The 19,170-nt window shown below is 45.6% G+C and overlaps 6 protein-coding genes across 6 annotated transcripts; 4 read left to right on the top strand and 2 right to left on the bottom strand.

Annotated features, from left to right (window-relative positions):
- Positions 1-2,186: 2,186 nt before the first annotated feature.
- LAJ45_08340 (uncharacterized protein) lies at positions 2,187-4,900 on the top strand (the record flags this gene model as incomplete). Its single annotated transcript, XM_046117891.1, has 4 exons — positions 2,187-2,304; positions 2,401-2,514; positions 2,575-4,682; positions 4,745-4,900. The coding sequence occupies 4 exons, from the start codon at positions 2,187-2,189 to the stop codon at positions 4,898-4,900; spliced, it is 2,496 nt and encodes an 831-aa protein (XP_045968817.1).
- Positions 4,901-6,312: 1,412 nt separating this feature from the next.
- On the top strand, positions 6,313-6,591 carry LAJ45_08339 (uncharacterized protein; the record flags this gene model as incomplete). Its single annotated transcript, XM_046117890.1, has 1 exon — positions 6,313-6,591. The coding sequence occupies one exon, from the start codon at positions 6,313-6,315 to the stop codon at positions 6,589-6,591; it is 279 nt and encodes a 92-aa protein (XP_045968816.1).
- A 324-nt stretch (positions 6,592-6,915) lies between these two features.
- LAJ45_08338 (uncharacterized protein) lies at positions 6,916-8,659 on the bottom strand (the record flags this gene model as incomplete). Its single annotated transcript, XM_046117889.1, has 8 exons — positions 6,916-6,945; positions 7,007-7,127; positions 7,183-7,786; positions 7,855-7,886; positions 7,967-8,283; positions 8,361-8,406; positions 8,556-8,557; positions 8,633-8,659. The coding sequence occupies 8 exons, from the start codon at positions 8,657-8,659 to the stop codon at positions 6,916-6,918; spliced, it is 1,179 nt and encodes a 392-aa protein (XP_045968815.1).
- Positions 8,660-9,097: 438 nt separating this feature from the next.
- Positions 9,098-9,840, bottom strand: LAJ45_08337 (uncharacterized protein; the record flags this gene model as incomplete). The annotated part of the gene is made up of 4 exons (XM_046117888.1): positions 9,098-9,168; positions 9,227-9,292; positions 9,356-9,652; positions 9,747-9,840. 4 exons carry the CDS (start codon positions 9,838-9,840, stop codon positions 9,098-9,100), a joined length of 528 nt encoding a protein of 175 aa, XP_045968814.1.
- Positions 9,841-10,831: 991 nt separating this feature from the next.
- LAJ45_08336 (uncharacterized protein) lies at positions 10,832-11,201 on the top strand (the record flags this gene model as incomplete). Its single annotated transcript, XM_046117887.1, has 3 exons — positions 10,832-10,882; positions 10,948-11,011; positions 11,071-11,201. 3 exons carry the CDS (start codon positions 10,832-10,834, stop codon positions 11,199-11,201), a joined length of 246 nt encoding a protein of 81 aa, XP_045968813.1.
- Positions 11,202-14,072: 2,871 nt separating this feature from the next.
- LAJ45_08335 (uncharacterized protein) lies at positions 14,073-15,222 on the top strand (the record flags this gene model as incomplete). The annotated part of the gene is made up of 7 exons (XM_046117886.1): positions 14,073-14,079; positions 14,145-14,164; positions 14,218-14,284; positions 14,343-14,498; positions 14,745-14,891; positions 14,979-15,091; positions 15,175-15,222. The coding sequence occupies 7 exons, from the start codon at positions 14,073-14,075 to the stop codon at positions 15,220-15,222; spliced, it is 558 nt and encodes a 185-aa protein (XP_045968812.1).
- Between the last annotated feature and the right edge of the window lie 3,948 nt (positions 15,223-19,170).

Here is a 19,170-nt window from a genome sequence, read left to right as displayed (position 1 = left end):
TGGTTTTTGTAGCTATGGATTCGAGTTTGTTTGAGACACTGCTTCAGCCAATCAGTGCGGAAGAAACCATCCAGTCCTAGGAGGTTCTGTTGAATCTGTTCGCTTAACGGCAAGATGTTGGTTGTGGATGTGAGGAAGGGTGATCATCGATAGGGAGCCTAAATGGCGAATTATTGGACAGAGTAGCTTAAAATGAAGCTTTCGCCGGCGCTGTGCTACTGACTGCGCAATCTGACTGGTCACCGCCATCAACGGTGTTATTTTGAAGTGGCCAGAACAGGCATTATGACATGCCATTGGGGGGGCGACGACTGCATGAGGTTCTCTCCCTCATTTCTACTCGCATTCTTTCCATGCTTCTTATGGGGTTGAGTGTCTTGGGAGCTTCCTGAATGGGTACCAAAAGTTTTATAGCAAATGCCTATCGGGGTTAGCGCCTGGGGTTACACCGTCAGGGGCCACCAATCACTTACGCACATGAGCTCGGGGTTGTTTAGTACAGTACCGTAGGTAACGCTATCTGGACCTCATCTCTTTCTCCGGATTTCACCGACTGGGAACTAACCGAGAAATGCGACAAAAAAGAAACAGAAAGAAGAAAATATGGGCACCCTGAGTTGCTGATATGGGGTTGATCGAGATCTCACGCACATGGTGGCATAACTAAGCACAACGTGCTCTTCTCTTATCGATATTTCTTCAGCCTGACCTACCACTGCACTCTTGGCCTTTTTAAACATCAAGCGCCACGATTCTACACCGTGAAGTCCTAGGGCACGTGTGGTACCTCCAACTACTGGACAGCACACTACTCATATCCCCACTACTGCCGCTGCTGCTCCTCAATACCACCTCCTCCAGTCAGACAGACCGGCAATTCATGTAGGCGCTGGTGGACAATAGGACAGAACTGGGTCCACACGGCCACCCTCTCAGCATCATCGTTTTGTCTTGTCCGGGATGTTAATTGTGTGCTGTGTCGTGTGCACACCTGCAGTTTGATATCGCGTGTTCGATAGGGCGAAGGATCTTCTCTCATGTTACGGTGGTCCATGTTGTAACAAGACGGATCCATACCGTATCCAAAGTGCTACACCGTTTACTTTATAGCGCAAATGAGGCCATTTCGATATTTCAAAATCTAAACAGATATCGATCGTCCACAACGACCCCTCTTATACCTACCCTTTTCCGGAATGAAATTCTGCATATCTCGGTCCCTAGACGTATGGGGTAAAGCTATGTGATGGAACCCCTGGCAGAGCGGTCGCTACGACACTTTCGTTCTCAGGCTATTCAAGGTCCCTTGTAGATACTAGTACTCTACTTTACATATATGGGACTGCCCTGGAGCAGCATCTGTGTGGCTGGCGCTGTTAGATTCTCTCTCCGTTAATTTTTCTCTCCCCAAACTGCGACCTGAATTGAGATTTCATGTGGACCAAAAGAGTTGTATCCGTGGCTAGGGAGAGTCAAAATTTATTAGGCCCCACATTGGTTTGTCTACATTGCGCCGGTGATGTTGCGGCCCCTTATTTAGAAGTTTCACCTTAGTCGGAGTGAGAACCAAATTTATCTTATTCGCTGGTCTTGGGTTGCGCAACCTTGCGCAACGACGTCCCTCCGAGATCCCAGTTTGGGAACGGCGAGCCCTGGCCGGACGCTGGTGACGGAGGGTGGTCCTTTACGGCGCAAGGTCAAAAAACATATACATACAACTCCTCCTCCTCCTCCCCCTCCCCCCACCTTTAGGTGGTTTTAGTCCATTCTTGCTCTTCTTGTGTTCTGCGATTTTGCCCTGTCCTGGGGACATTCAGTATTCTACAATACCAAAATCTACTCCGCACATTCTGTCTGGCGCAAAACCATCAAGATTCCATAACTTACTTTCTATAGCCAGTCACTCCTTCCTGGTGATCTTCAGAAAGCCCAGCGCACGCATATTGCAACTGCGACTGCATATTGGAACTTGCGCCGCACACTGCAGCAATCACATACTTACTGGTCTTCAAACGTTCTTTACTTGACATCCCATCTATACTAAGAGGGGCCCATTCCGCAGACGCTGGATGTCTTTTTGGGTTCATTAAGCCCCGTACAACAGTTACTATTTATCTTGTGGTCTTGACATTTATTAAGGAGCGGACTATCATCTATATCTCGCTATTTGATCCATTACTTTCAAAATGGCAACCGCCGTGCGAGAAAGCTATTTCCCAGCAATAAAATGCTCAATGTGTAATGCAGATGTTGAAATTACCCAGCTGGGCGACCATATATGTGCTGGTGCAGGTTCGGTTCAAGGTATATTTCAATCCTCAATAACTTTATTCGCATTGTGCTTTTGTTTATAATATACCCAACCAGCTCGTATATTAACTAACGGCCTATCTATAACAGAGGCACCAAAATCGCCAAAACCTAGCCTCTTCCCTTTATTCAAAGGAAAGTCAACGAAAATTACACAAGCGCAAAAGCTTGCTAGTCTCCCCAAGATTGATCCTGTTACAGCAAGTATGGTTCCAGCAAATGGGGATAGATTTTACAGAAAACTATAAGTTCTAACAAGTGTAGATCAAACTTATCAAGGACGCGACACACTTACACCTTCAAGCAGTACTACTGGATCAGCACGATCCCCGCCTACACCCAAAGATGGCCAGCCTTTGCGAACACCCATTCACGGTAGCCCCTCTTTGTCACCTAATCCTCAACGATCTTACACTGCAAGGAAGGGCTCGTCGGCATCGTCTTCAATTTACAACATAGATAGCCCGTTCCCTCCATTCAAGTCATCGATTTCGCCTATGAGCCCGCATGCACTACCAAAAATTAGCGCAGACAAGGAGTTTTACCCCAGTCAAGTTCCAGCGTCGCCGATAGCTATCAATAATAAGAGTGTATCTTCAAGGATTAACAACATTGCGCCTGGGCCATTTGGCGTTAATCATAGTAATACTAGTAGAGATCGGGTTCATGATGTTCTACCAGTCGCTGCATCAAGTTTCCCAGAAAGGGGGTCCTCTAAGGCTGCAAGGGCGAACATGGAAGCGTTTCCAATGTACCCTGAGATGGAGGGCGAAAGAATGATACGGAGGGACCAGATTGAGAGGGGTGAATATTCGGCATCTCGCCGAGAGAGGAGGGATAGGGGAAGGGAGCAAGATTGCGATGTTCCTCGGCGAATGCCCACCTCTGGTTCTGACCATTCAAGCAGGGCTAGCAGCAAGGCAAGGAGATCTCAATCCCCGGGATCTAGACAACCACCAAAAGAACGAAACGCGCCACCTATTCCTATCCCGTCACTTGGGTTCGGAAAGCGGGGAGGGAAGATTTCAGATGAGCAGGATGCTCCTTCTAGCAACCCATCAAGATATTCAGACACAGGCCCTAGCAACCCCAAGGTTGAGGTACTACGGCCAGAGACCCGCGCAAACACTTTCCCAGAGGCGGGCCATAAGCGAACACCTAGCAGCGGTAGGGTTCCGCCCCATCCAGGTATAGGATTACCAAGGTCCCCAGCTGTGACAGTTGGTGGGCACAAAAAGAACAATTCTTCATCAAATCTATCGAAGGTTCCACCTACTGGTCCATTGCCGAAGATACCAGATGAACCTGCGGGTAAACGAGAGTCCCGCCCACGAAGACAGCCGTCATTAGGATCAAATAAACTGGGGGCAGACGTGCCTAGGAGTACTCTAACTGATGAAGCAGTCTCTCTCCCATCATCGCGGAGACTATCTCCACCAAACCCACATGAATATTCGGATTTTTCGATAGCAAACCCATATGAGCTTGATACACCAGCAGAATCTTCAAACGTCCCAAGCCCTTCAATATCCAGCAACGCCTCTTCAATCTTCTCTCATCGCTCAGAGCGCTCCTCGGCTTCTGCGACATCCAGCCCACCAACGCCTGATGTTAACAATGCTTTGAGATCCAGTGGCTCCAGACATGAGAAGGAAAGGAGAGCGCCTGAAAATACCAGCAGGATAGGTGGTGGTGGATTTAACGATATTGATGGACTTATGAAGGAGTTGCAAATTTCAATGCACGATCTAGCACCCACTCCTGTGCAAGAGCGATTTGAGGAGCGATTTGAGGAGCGATTTGAGGAGCGATCTCTTCCAGTTCCCCGCGAAAAGGTTAGGGTATCGTCCCGTGATCGTCAAGGTCCTCCCCCACAGCCTGCACCCTTGAAGCGCCAGCCACCTCCACCAGGAGTTTACCAAGAGCCACCGGCTAGGCCGAGTCGGGAACCGTCGCAGACACGCCCTTTGAATATTCAAAGAAACCGTACACCTCCACCGCCTGCACCTCGACCTGTAGATGAATTGTTTATGGACGTGCAGTCAAAGCCACAGCAGCAGGAGAGGTCACGCCGCCCGGCAGTATCAAAGGGCCCTTGCCGGGGTTGTGGAGAGGAGATTTTTGGAAAGTCGATTTCTTCGGCAGATGGCCGACTTACAGGCCGCTACCATAAAGCTTGTTTTGTCTGCCAAGATTGCCGAAAGCCATTTGAATCGGCGGAATTTTATGTGCACGACAATTTACCATACTGCGAGCGCCATTATCACCAGAGAAATCAATCACTTTGCCCCACCTGTGACACAGGTATTGAGGGGCCTTGTTTAGAGACTGAGTGGCATGAGAGATACCATCCCACATGCTTCTCTTGCTCTGTATGTTTTTCCTACTCATATTCAAAAGGATCTGCATTTTTTCTAACTAATTTTTTCAATAGGAATGTGCATGTTCTCTTGGCGGTGACTACTTTGAGCTTAATGGAAGACCTTACTGCGAACAACACGCATACCAAATGCAGAAAGGCAACAACAGCCTTGGAATAAACCACATGGCTAAGATGGAAAGACGAAAAACGAGGTTGACGTTTATGTGAGGGGTGATTTGATTGTTAATGTAAAAAGGGGTCATGGTTTATGCATGGGTGCGGGGAATCGACTGATTATTGATTTAAAAAAAAAAGGAGTTTTGTTTGGGTAAGACTCCTTAGGGAGCGGTCTGCGCTTTTTTCTTTTTCTCTTTTTTTGTTGTCATTTTCTTTTCGTCCTGATTTATTGGGTCTGGTGCCATCTTTTTGCTTGACGTTTAATTTCTAGCGTTTTCTTTCCCTTCCTTCTGGTTCTTTCTTATGAGACTCCTTTACTTCTTTGGTACCCTTATACTTTCTCTCCGCTATTTTTATTACTTTCTTCCTCTGGAAGCTTTTGTTCATATGTTCATTCTTCTCATCATGTGTCGATGCATCTATCTAGTTTATGATGCCACACGCCACAATGTACTCACTCTCGCACTGCGATGAAGTAATAGTAATCTTAGTATAGTCTTGAATTATAATTGAGCCTTACTATTTATAACTCGCCGGGTGCCTACTTGTTGATAACGAAGAATTGTCCGGTCAGTTGAAAGTTTCGCTCACCGAGGTGCACCCTGAGTAAGCTTGCGCCCAGACCGAGTGATGGTTCATGATGGCAAGGATCCTTTAATCTCTTTGCTGTGACGTATGTGCGTTGGTCATTGTCAAACGCGCCCTATGCAGAATATTGATTCAAGACAGATGTTTGTAAATTTATGTGAAACTGGTAGGCACTTCGGGGTATTCGTATTTCATAATGGGGTGATTGTGGTTGGTGTGTTTTGTGCTCCGGCAACTGGAAATAGCGGGGAAGCTTTGATAAGTGCTCTGAGACCATATGCCAACCATTGAGTACCTTTCGACACAGGTCATATCTTACTTGCGTCGGTATGCCGCGCTTGTGATTTAGCCGTCGTTTTGAAAAGCAAGTGTGGTAATTTCCGCTACATAGAATTAGATCACTAAGCCGGATTTAGCCCCAAAGCAACGACTGTTGATAGGGTACATGCCAAAAGATAGAGCGAATAAGCCTCTGAATAGGTATCCAATAGTACTCCGGTCCATCATGATCAATCAAGCCCCTATTATATATACAGTCGATGTCCGACGACGTCGTCGGTACGCGGTAGAGTTACTACATGTATCTACATATATTGCTAGATTTAGTCGCTTTGCCAAGACCCAGACTAGGAAAGTTCCCTTCTAGTCAGTTGTCATGCACGATCACTCGTCCCCTACGTCATAACCCCATAATGCTTCCGAGGTTAAGGTATGAAGATCAAGCAAGACAAGAGAGCTGTTCAGAGTACTTATTTACCCCAATTCCCCTTTAATTCTCTACCTCTCCCTGCACTTACGTATATATCAATTCAATTCAATTGCCTCCAAAAGGCAACCTTCTAAAAACGAACCCCTCAGTAGTAACCATTATCAAAATGCTCCGCACAACCCACCGTACCCTCCTGCACCGCACCCCCCTACGTGTGATCTCCCAAAAGCGCTTCTACGACGACCTCAAAAAAAATCCGCACGCAACTGAAAAGACGCACACACTCGACGTACAATCCGACGCCTCCAAGCGGGGGATGAAGGAGCGCGAAGAGAGCCTCCACAGCGGCGGGGCCCAGAACAAAAAGAAAGATCCCAAGAAGGAGCACCCCGAAGCACCAGGACCAATTATCGGGATGCAGGATGAGAGGGGGCAGAGTGAGTAGTTACCTGTGGTTGTGTTTAGTTTTGCAAGTTTTGTGTTTGGTGATTGCGTTTCTAATCCATGTGCTTTTGTCTTTTTGCGCGCGCGCGATATACAGAGAGCGATAACTAAATATTTGGGTGATGGTAGAGGTTTGAAGTGGTGATCATGATGAGATGATGGAACAATCTATGACTGAGTTGGGTGAGGGTTATATATGTACTAGTGTATAGCAGATTTCTTTAAGACAAGTTTATAATTTTTTTTATTGATATTTTTGTCACTTATCATACCCTTCTCCCTTGGCTGGGTAATGCGCGTGCTCCAATTGCAGTGTGTAGAAAAATTAAGCTCTTCCCACCCTAAATGATAATATCTATTCCACAAACCAAAATCAGCAAAAAATACAATAGGAAACAGCTAGAATGGCCACCTACATCATTCTTCCCAATCTCGACAATGTCTGTCTCTGCAACTCTTACGCCGCCAACGCCCTCGATATAGGCAATTGGAACATCACCCATAATCTTCTTCGCCGCGTCTTTCACCGTAGTATTTCTATCACCTCTGTCAATACTCACCAACTTCCTCAAGGTAAATAGAGAAGACTTACTTATTGACCAAAACACAGTCCCTAAACACGCCACCACTTGATCCTGCCCCCGAGGTGAACGAGTTCATATTCCTGACTGGGAACACAGGCACCAAACCCAACAACTTTGCCGCCCTACTCAACACCTGCACCACACCCGTACTCCCAAACCTATACAGCACCATATCCTTTAGGTTTTCGATACGTGCCTTCAGTTTCTCGTCCATCTCCTTTAGGCCACCACCTTCTGGATCCCCTTCGCTTATCAAATCTTCCCTTGTATCGACAAACTCACTGCCCTCGGTATATTTAATATACCCCTGCTTGGCAAGTTTGCGTAGGAATACCTCCGAGATAGCACTAGTGAGGACAATGCTGTCCGGGGGCTGCTTCTTCGCGATCTTGGCAATGTTCTTATCGGCATCGGCGTGGTCGATCTTGTTGAGCGCGCAGACAGTAGGGAACTTCTCGTCGATGAAGCCGTTGACGACCTTCTCGACCGTTTCGTTGTCCCATGACTCAAGGGGTGTCTTGAGGGCGAGACGGTCGAGCGTACGCTGGACCATGGCGGTGGTAGAGCCGTAACCGGAGAATTGGTTTTGGAGGGTATCGGCAGCATTGGCCTCTAGAAGGGGGTAAGAGATACGGAAGAACTACAGATATACGAAACAGATAAGTATGGGAGATGCTTACTGAGAGCTATATGCCGTCGTTTTATCCCACCCCTAGAGCATACAAACACAGGTAAGCAAATCATTGGCTTGTGACAGCCCGTGAATGATACATAACATGAAGAACCACTCACCACTTCGTCATGAGATTCCCCAGCACCCACTGTACAATTTCCTCCCTCAACCAGATAATATCCTGGCTCGGATCATACCCCCTTGTAACCTTGCCCTCTGCGTCAGTAGTCCCACTTACATCCACAACATGCACCAGTGCATCTGCATGTCTCAAATCGTCCAAGAAGCGATTCCCAAGTCCTCTTCCTTCGTGCGCGCCTGGGACGAGTCCTGCGACATCGAGGAGCTCTATGGGGACTGAGCGCTTGCCGTCGTGGCATGAGCCATAATTGGGCTTGCAGACGTCTGCCTTGTCGAAGCGCACACATGCACAGTCCTGGAGTGGCAATGAATGACAGGGTCTTGAGCTTAGGTGTGGGTTTCGCGCGCGGAGGGACTGTTGTGTGGACGTACGACTTGAAGATAGCCAATTGCTCTTTGGGGATCGATTGTCGTGAATCTATAGGGATTCGTGAGTATATGGGGTTACGGGAGGCCCTGGATATTAGTGGTACTTACGGGAAGTTCCCTATATAGAGTGGAAATGATAGTTAACAAGCTGTCTAGTTCTAGATCCACATGCTATGAGATCTCAAGGCTGGCGCGCGCAGCTACTTACCAACTTTTGAAGTCGCATCTGTTAACGAGTTGAGCATTGTCGACTTGCCGCTCGATGGCTTGCCCACCAAACCGATAAGAGGATCGCGAGGCATTCTGTGTTTGACGTGAAGAAAATTAAAAGAGAATCAGAAATTCAAGATACGGAAAACGCCGTGAAGGTCAGGAAGAAAGAAGTCGTGAGGCGGGGTAATTTATGGAACTGTCAGTTTCCAAAACGGGAAGCAACGTCCTGAGCCTCACGACTTTTTTTCTTTTTTCTGCTGCCAAGGGCCGTGGTAACGTCATTTTTAAGCATCACAGATGTCTCACGTGGAAATGATTCAGGCACAACAAAAAAGAAGAGCTCTTGGGAAATCCTTAATTGCGAACTACAGTAGCCTGTAACTATCATGCAATAGCAATACAGAAAAGAAAGAAATAAAACTATGTATGGTATCTCCAATCCCCAATCCCCGAACACCTAATTTAAAAGAAAGACGAGACATTAAAACAGTCATTATAGTTCATAGGAAAGAGCCAGTTTCCTTCATTTACTTCTGGAGATCAGCCTCGACTCCACGCTGTGAAGTCTTTCCCTTGTCGTGCTGGGTGTTAAAGTCGGCTAAGAAAACATTAGTAACAATATAACAAAGGTATTGTTAGTTCGAATAGTAGCTTACTTTGGGCTTCCTTGTTTCCAACGATACCAGAAGCAACGCTTCCAATAGCTCCAGTAACACGGTTCGCTAAATCACAATTAATATACACACTACTATAGTAAAACCAAAAACAACTCAGCGGATACTAACCAACACCAGAAGCAAAGTCTGCAACCTGACCAGCAGCTTCCTTTCCTTGCCCCTCAGAGTTCTGCTGTTGGCCTTCACGTCTCAGGTTATCCGACCCAACAGCGTTTCCGACAAACTCCTTTCCGCTGCCGATCAACTGATCAGCCTTCCCATCGCGGCGGTTTTTGTTGTCGATAGTGGCAGCACCGGAGGATGAGAGGTTGAAGGGACCAGCCTTGGCACTAACGTGGGAGGCGTCGTGCTCAAGGTCGGCATGGGCCTTCCTGTTATCGGCAGCTTGTTTGTCGGCGGGGTTTCCTGAATAATTATTAGCATGATACTTTTAATGAAGACATGAAGCTTCGATGCAATAAAGACTTGATTTTTTAGGATACATGTGGATAGAACTCACCAGTAAGACTACCAACTGCGCTCTGGACAGCAGCAACACCGCTGTCGATGTAGGACTTGACAGTTGAGGGTTGATTGGTATCGGCTCCAGACATTTCGAAGTTGTTTTTTTTTTAAAAAAAAAAAGGTTGTAGGAGTTTGATATATATTTGCTTGATTTAAGTTGAAGTTGATATTTGATGATGAGGAGAGAAACTCCAATTCCGGGGAAAACTCCAGTCTTTATATCCACATCTCCATGAGCTTTATCAAGGGACTACCACGTGCAAAAACCCTTGACATTCTTTCTTGGAATATCGTTTTGGGGAGACGCGTTTATCCTATGACATCATCTTCCTACTTTACGTCATAAAATTTGCCAAGCATTTCCCCTGCACACCTCCACAGCCAAGGCAAAGCACAGTGCACCCGCGCCACAAAAAATAATGACGTCCTTGCCACACTATTTTACTACCAGCAAGGAAACTGGCCAACTAGAAACTCCCGTGCCCAGTTTTGCACAAGATTGTAAAATCTAGACTGTGGGAATAAACCACTCAAAGACACCCTGCCCAGGGCAGAAATAAGAGATCACAATGGTAGATTAACCCTGCGGGAAATCCCAGGGGTCCACATCGTTCCTGGAAGCAGTGGTGCTACCTACATGTACTTCGGTATCAGGGGTAAGTGAGTAGAACGCGGCGGTTCATATTCGCGAGCAAAACAGGAAAACTACAGCTTTAGCCACGCTGCCACGTTCTACTCACTTACCCTTGATACCAAAGTACTTCACCCCCTTGTTCAGCTACCCCACATACCCACATATACGGGTCTCATACCTACAATCGTGATTACCATTTTTGCTGTTTGCAGTATTATCGGAATCTAAGTTCAATTGAAAGACGTCATTGTCTATGTTCGTAGTTCCCAAAGAGCTCTCTAAGTACTAGAGCTAGTCTCAAAATGTGTATATAAAGAGCACCCGATTCCCCTCTTCAACGAATACTCTCATTATCACAATCATACAATCACATTCTCTCTACTACCAAATTCCTCAAACAACAAAGACTTTTTCCCCTTACCAAACCACTCAAACCATAAACCACAATGTCTGATTTCGGCCGCAAAGATATGTCCACCAAGGCTAAGGAGGAGCTCGTAAGTCCACCACTCAACTTTTCAATGTGTATCAAAGGCCATTTTTAACATTTGTCCTTTTATAGACCCCCGACAACTCGAAGTCCGTCTTTCAACAAACCAAGGAGACCCTCACCGACGCTGCTGACCGTAAGCACTCCCCTATCCCGCATATCTTCTATAATAGCTACTAATATAATGACTATTAGGTGTTGCTGGAGCTTTGAACCCGGACAGCAACAAGAGCACCACTCAGAGCACTTTTGACAAGACCAGGAGGGAGAAGGATGCTCACACCGAGGGACCTGTTGACAAGACCAAGAACGCTCTTGGATTGTAAATCTTGATGGACGGCGCTTTTCTTTTCTCTTTTCTTTTTCAATCGGTTGAATGAATTGATGGGTTTATTTTTTGTTGTATTGTTGTCTTTATGATATCTACTCTACAATAATACGCTTTTCTTTGAATATAATTACGTGGGACTTGGGCGATGTGATCGTCAGGCAACAAAACTGCCGCGGTAAATTTTGGCCTCACGCGTTGTTCCGTGAGCCGAATCGAGTGACCCTTTATGACCCAGCGACCATTTAGCAGCTACACCCACTTATTCTACACAACCACACAACCACATGTAACGCTGCCGCTACCTACCAACCTAGCCCAATAAGGCCGGACGTGGGAAGAGCTTGGTGCATTGTAGGAGTCATCCAGACGCATACTTTTTTGTTCACAGCACCAATGGCTTCTTCTTCCGGACGAGGAGTGATGAATTGTTTTCAGTGCCTTATCATCCGCGTTCATTTGCCTTACAAGGGAGTTGTAAGTTGCAAACTCACTTGTAAAATATCAAGGCGTATTTTATCAAAGAAGCGGCTAGGGTTGGAGACCATTACTGTAATTGAGGAGAAGTTTCGTAGACGGCCGATATATGTTTTTGAGGAATAATATCTACGGCGATAGGACTGGAGACCGGTCGAAGAACAGTCTTGTACTAGATGCAGAGCTGCAAGCCTAGATAACCCATCGTTCCTCATCCACCCCAGGACCCACTAAGTGGATAAACCCGGGGACCATTTTGCCCTCAAGCCAACTTATCAAGCCAAATTAGTAACAAAAGATATCTTATGAATCCTGAACTAAACAAGTTCAAACCAGAAGCTTCTACTTAATAGGTCAATGCAAAGCATACGGTAGGTATTTATCGAAGCCTCGTGATGAGAACGCTCTGCGGGTTATTTCTCTGAATCTAGTACTTTTAGACCTCTGCTAATACATTGTGGCTTATTCTGAGCTAAAGAGTTAAAATATAATATGCATCGTTTCAATGCGTATTGTGGGGGTGATTGTTGTTTTGCAGTATTTGGAGTTATGGTAGTGGTGACAACGGAAAAGCTGTACACTTAATCGCAGGTCTGGTTAAGGGGACTCATTCTAGTGCCTTCAAGAAACGGTCGCTACAAGGTGGGTCGATCGAGTGATGCTTCATGATAGCCTTTGACATAGTACGTTGGGGTGTCCTTCTAGTCAGTTAATAAGGAATTTTGGGAAAAATCTTCACAGTTGTGACAGAATAAAGGAGAAGTAAGGGCGTTCATTCCTCACACAAGGAGCTAATGGATTGGGATCTATCTAAGAATGCATACAGCGGGAACGACAGGTCTTGGCCAGCGGTGTGCTATCGTTCTTGGCTAAACTACAAGCCCAGGGTAGTACATAGCTTAGCACCCAAATTCCTTTAACCAGGATCACATATGCGGCGAACGGACTGGAGGATGAGCTACTGTGAGTATTTTTTCTATTCTAGGTACAATTCAACACCTAAATACCAAAGCTTTTTCTAAGCCTCATGAGAGTTTTGACACTTTTGACATCTGCAAAAATTCTCTACCCGGTAAATCCATACGAGCTAACACGTATGGTAAGTCTGCCCCTGTGTTGGGAAACGTTTGCCCTCCTTAACGTGAACACTTTGACGTTGGACGCTAAGGCGGTGGGCGTGGATAGAGAGACATCCGAAGGTGCACTGGAAGCATTGTTACTATTTTTTCGGTCCCGAACCCAGAAAACCCTTTACTCTTGCTACTCACTCAAACCACAGGGTCCTAATTTTGTTACTGTATATGTGTTCATTGAATTATAGATCTGAGACTTTATCGATGCTGCTTGGCTAGGCTGCGATTTGATTGGGATGTGCACTTCCCTGGTATTGAAAGCCTAACCTAGCCCTCATTATCAGAAAACCCGTCGATATTCATTGATCCCTCCAAAAGTAGCTATCAAAGTCATGAGGCCCATAAAGCAATCTGCCATGGGCCGGAGTTTATATAGCTAGACGCCAGGTTCGATTTAAGAGACGTAAACAAAGCTAGGTACCTTGTTAACTCCTCCCTCCACATCGATCTTTACAGTTACGATCACATTCCTACGATGCGGACCCCTCTATAAATCCCGGTGGTTTTCATACTCCTAGTCGTTGTTTTTCAGTCTCGACCTGGATGTCGTCGACGTCGTTCGATTTGGCGCAGTGGTTAAATTACGTGCCAAGGACTGCCAAGGTTCGAATTCCACAAATCACGGACTGCAGCGATATTGACACTGAATTCGACCAGTGCAGTGGAAACGAGATGCCCCTATTCGCAACTGTGTAAACAACAGAGAAAAGGGCGAAGTTATGATTTGTTTCCTCTGAAGAGTAACCGGGTAGTACTGTTTGGTAGATCTTATGATGCTGGGGTCCGTCGAATATCATGTAAATAAACCAATTTTAATATGGCCCCCCTTTTCTCGGGGATCCGTGAAGCCTTTCCTTTTTGTTCGTTTCCGGAGCCTTGCCTCGTCTCCCATCCAATCTTCTACAACCCTCAACACCACAGACATCGATCGCATCTCTCCCCACTTTGCTGCCCGCCATAGCCAATTGTCCGCCCAAGCATCACCACACTCTCTCACAACAGCAGCACGCTCCTGATCTGCCTAGTGTACGTTAGCTGTCACCAAACCCCATTCTCGAACAGTTCCACAGCTGTTGTCGCAGCAACGCCTAGCCCATCCTTCAGGCTTCTAATCCGCTGCCTAAGACTTGTTTTGACTCTTCGATCTCTGCTGGAAACGAACTCTACTCCTCACATATCCCACACCCACCGAGTAGAAGCTCCATACCACTCACTCACTTACTCTTCAACACTGCTTAGGTAGCAGAAACACATTCAAGATGGGAGGTGAGTCTCGGAGTCCTAGCTGCACCAACATGGCGATGATCATAATGCTAACTGTCGTGCTACAGTCCAAGTATCAAAGATTATGGTACATTCCGAACGTGTAAACAAACCCTACAAATCCATGCTGACCTCTTCTAGGGAAAAATATTCGGAACGAAGGAGATGAGGTTACTAATGTTGGGATTGGACGCGGCTGGCAAAACGAGTATGCCCTCAAATCACGTGCAAAAGGAGGAGGAACCCCACGCTGACATTATTACTAGCAATACTCTACAAGCTCAAGCTTGATCAAGATGTTACAACGATTCCGACAGTCGGTTTTAATGTGGAAACGGTAACATACAAGAATGTCAAGTTCAACGTTTGGGATGTTGGTGGTCAGGACAAGATTAGGCCTCTCTGGCGTCACTATTTCTCCGGTAGGCTCACTTCGTGCATGCATCTACTAACCATATCAACATGAGAGGCGTTGCAAAATGGCTAGGTGACGCTAAGAATCCAGACAACGCCATGATATCTCGATGGAAGCCCCTCGTGGCCAAACGAATGTTTCTTTAAACACTGTTTCGTTGCGTTTCTGTCATCGGTGTAATTTAATCGTTTTGCAACCCTCAAGATGTTGATATGGAAATCCGCAGAGGAGTTATAACTAAACTTTTTTACAGGAACCCAAGGATTGATCTTCGTTATCGACAGCCACGATCGTGATCGGATCGACGAGGCCCGGCAGGAACTCCACAGGATCATCTCTGATCGTGAAATGAAGGAGTCCTTACTATTGGTCTTCGCCAATAAGCAAGACATTCCTGGATGTACGTTTCCATAACTCTGCAATTCATTAGATGGATACAACAACGTGTTTCAGAATTCGTTGACGGCTAATGCGTTTCATATTGTAGGCATGCCCCCGTCGGAGGTTACTGAGAAACTCCAGTTACACAAACTCAAAGATAGAGTTTGGTATGTGGTCCCGAGTTGCGCAACTACTGGTGAGGGTTTGTTTGAAGGATTGGTGAGTTCAACCCGTGCTGCAAAACTTGAAGCGCTGTTTCAGTACCCATCCCAGGACCTTTGCTGATTGATATCTTTCTAAAGGGTTGGCTATCCAACAATGTCAAAACACAAGCTCCAGCTCGCAAATAATCGGTATCAGCTTCCTCTTGTTCGTGATCGGCAGAAATCAACGGCAGCGAAAAGTTACCGAAAAGGCGCCGCAGAGGCAAAACCAGCATACCTTTCTTTTAGGAGGTTGGTATATCTGCATCAGCAAGGGGAATGGTGTGTATAATTGGGTTGTACGATTACAGGGGAGATTCTTATACCCCTATATTGCGAGAGAGCAGGCATCTTTCCAGCGGTGTCTTCACTCATCTTTTTTTGTTTTCCTTTTATTGGTCATGCTTGGGGTGTTCATTTTTTTTTTCCTAATTTCCTTGTCTTTTTTTTGTCTGGGAGCCTTGACATCATTACTTTAACATACTACTCTTTTAATTCATGAAGTCACGGGTGTTTTCTTCTTTTTATTATGTTACTCCTACCCTCCCCCTCCCCCTCCACCGAAACCACTACGCGCCTGCCTCTGAGCGCCCTGGATTAAAGCTTACACACGAAGCCTATCCATTATTTCCTTGCTCCGTTTCTATATGCTTGCTATCTCATCCTATCTATGCGTGTCTCCTACTAAAGATACCTTTGTTGCTTTTACCCAGTCCTGTTTCGTAAAATTTACTACCATACCCCGGATCGGTGGTATTAATGTGGTTTAAAATACCTAAGGAGACACGCATTTCAAAAAACATGATTTGAGTGTCCCCCCCCCCCCCCCCCTTTTTTTTTGTTGAAGTTGCTTTGGTGAAGGATTTGAAATTCGAAGAATTTTTTTTCTTTTGGGAGCTAGAGACGGTGATGCCTTGCGTAATATTTGAAAAACATACATGATTCTCCAGCTGCTAAGATATTAGCGTTGCTCTAAGTAGCTGGGTCATCGGGCATCACTCATATGTTGCAATTGCCTATGCATGCTGCATGCAGCTGCAGCTGGTACCTGATTGTGCTGTATTAATTACATAGATCGCTGTACTATTAAGCCATAAAGATATATTGGCGTTCCTATTGCATAAATATGACTTGGTTGGGTTGCGCTTGATTGGTTAGATGCTCGCCCATCAATCTATTGGAAGGCTGCTGATGTCTGGGTTAACTTTTCGGAGCCCTAGTAGTGCGAGTAATTAAATCAAGGACTTCTCGCTCATGGCTGTTGCATGTTGTGCGGAAACCATAGCATTCATGTTTTTCACAGTGCAATCCGAATTATATAGCTCTAAAACATATGTGATATTTAGTATAAAAGTACCGTCTGAATATGCATACTCTCGAGTATATCCACTACAGATCATACATATATAGACATATCGAGTATGGAGTATGCGACTGATTACATGAAGAAGTTAAACAATCAATTCGAACTAGAATATTAAAGACTACCGCCATTTCCTGCATACAAGGGAGGAATAAAACTAACTGTTAATTAAAATGTTTATTATCTATATATGACATATACAAAGACGAGAAAACAATCTACATGTATGTGAAAAAGAAATTCTACAAACCCTAACCCACCGCCAGTCGCTCTCACCGTAGCTTCGCCGGTCCCCGTCCTAAAAAGATGGAAGCGGGGAAACCGGTGAAGACTCGCCATGTTCCCAGTTCGAAAAAATAAATTGCTCTAAGATGCGGCCCTAACTAGCGGTCAGCCCAAAAGCAGCACATGAATTTTAAACGTGGATGAAGTTTAAGCGTAGTGAGGGAACTTGCAAATATACATGTAGCTACATGTAGTAGAAGAATCTGTGCTAAGGTAAGGTAATTGTACACCGCTAGCAGGATGGGCCAGACACCAAGGTTATAACTAACAAATCTTTTTGGTAATGTGTCCTTGTATAAATTGAATATAGTCTGTAAGGACACGTCTATATCCTTTTCCTTGTTATCTATACAGCTACGTAGGAGTGTGGGGGGTGGGAGGGGCTATTTCTTTATAGTGTCATGTCTAAATGTTTGTACGGGTATCCTCGACTCATATATGAATGGTAGGATTACTATAGGGCCATCTCCGCGCGGTCATTAGTGACATTCACATAATATAAAGCCATGTCCCACACATTTATATTGATCATTAACAGGGATATAACATATATGGGGTACCAAAGAATTTTTAAGTAGAACATATAGTTGAGAAAATTTTCAAAAGAGTAGGGGACTAGGTGAGTAGATAAGTTGGCTAACGCTAATTATTAATACATTGCAGGTATTCAGGCCTGTAACTCACCGTACGTAACCTACATGTAGTCATAAATCCCCGCGCATAGCGCGCTAACCCCAACCCCCACCAAGAACAAACCTTCGAATTCAATAAACTAACCCTGTATCCTTATCATAGTGATATAGCTCTTGGACTTGATGACCCAACCAACCAACCAACCAATCAACCAAGTGTTATGATGAGTTCTCGGGCCGTTAGGGGTAAATACATGTATGTCAGATATTTCTGTCATAGCCCTCGTGATGCATACAATTGATGAATTAATAACAGCAACAAAGCTCTCGGACTGTTGGATATTTGGCTTTTCAAATGATTTCAAACCTATACAGGTGAGCTGTCCAAACCTGTCATGGGGACACATGTCGACGCGGTTAGGTTAGGTTGGCCTCATGGAGTGTCACTCGTGTTGCTGATTTCTAGCTCCCCTTCCCTTTCTTCTTTCTTTTTTGCCGATAGAGTGACCAGTCTTAACATATATGCCACCTATTCCATCTTTACTAATTCTACTAATTTTATATTATAGTCCGACCCGGGTTCGTGGCGGAGAAGGGACCAATTTATTATAGGCCCGGCGGCCAGGGGAAACCAAAAACGAGAGGAAGACCGGGCTGGAGTTGTTATAAACTGTGGCTGTAGTCCGGCCTTGGGGGTCGGCGACGCATATGTAGTTATAATTTCGATCAAGAGGCAATATAACCCCGCTTGGTGGATCAAATTACGGCTGGTACTTGTATTGTCTATTAGAGAGCGCTGACATTCTAGGGAAATAGAACATCGTGTATAAACTTACTTGATAGTCGGTGAGGAATTGGATATATATTACAGCTAGTTTTTCTCGCCATATATTTCTGTCTTCATTGTCAGCGCTTCGGTTTGTGCCGTGCTGGGATTCAGGGACTCAAGAGACTGGAGTCATGTGTATTGAGGATATAGTGATTCGATAAAACCAAGATTCGGCATTTTTTTAGCTAGCCGGACCTCCCCATCGTCTATCATGCACCTTTTTGAGTTTGTTGCAGGTTGGATCACAGATTATCACTCGGCTCTAACTCTCCTTCCTGTTTTTCGGCCAACGTCCCCGCCCACTGGATCCCACACGTATGATATGGCCACAACCGCACCCCACACTTCATAATAGGTAGGATCCCCAAGCACCAAAACCACATACTAGAGACCTAGTTGGCTAAATACCCTGCTCCATCTCTCTCGATCCTGCTCGCCGTCATGATCATCTCGATATACGCTAAATACGAGTCAGCCCGTGGGAAAGAAGGCTTAGAGGATAAATTCGGCCATGGCCCCAGGACTTCTGTGGGCGCGTGTAGCTGCTCCTCCTGGAGCAAGAATAGAACTAATGAAAGATTCTATTTCATCAGCGGCGAAAACGTGTGACCATATAGACCGTTAGAATCAATATCTAGCCCTCGAAAAAGAGCGCTGGGTAGGCTTTGGAAAGCATCCGAGATCTAGGACGAGGCCCATAATCACCCCCCGCCCCCATGGAATGGAAGAATCAGGCTCTTATCTGCAATGGGGAAGAACAAGAGGTCAAAAACGATGGTGGAAAGGAATACAAGGGCCGAGTTAGTAGGTGACACACACGTAACTGAAGAAACAGAACAGAGTCGAAAGATGCCAACAGGCTAGGTGTAAGGGGAGACATCTAGGTGGCATGTTAATGGGGGGCGGCAATGAGGCCATGTGTACCAATTGCAAAGCAAAAAAGAACAGATCCCTTCTACTTCTCATGCCTTCTCAAACACACGTAT

Source organism: Morchella importuna (assembly GCF_003444635.1).
Source record: "Morchella importuna strain M04M26 chromosome Unknown Morimp01GS029, whole genome shotgun sequence".
Lineage (NCBI taxonomy): Eukaryota > Fungi > Ascomycota > Pezizomycetes > Pezizales > Morchellaceae > Morchella > Morchella importuna.
Note: the sequence above shows the minus strand (reverse complement) of the source record. Positions and strands in the feature narration are given on the sequence as shown.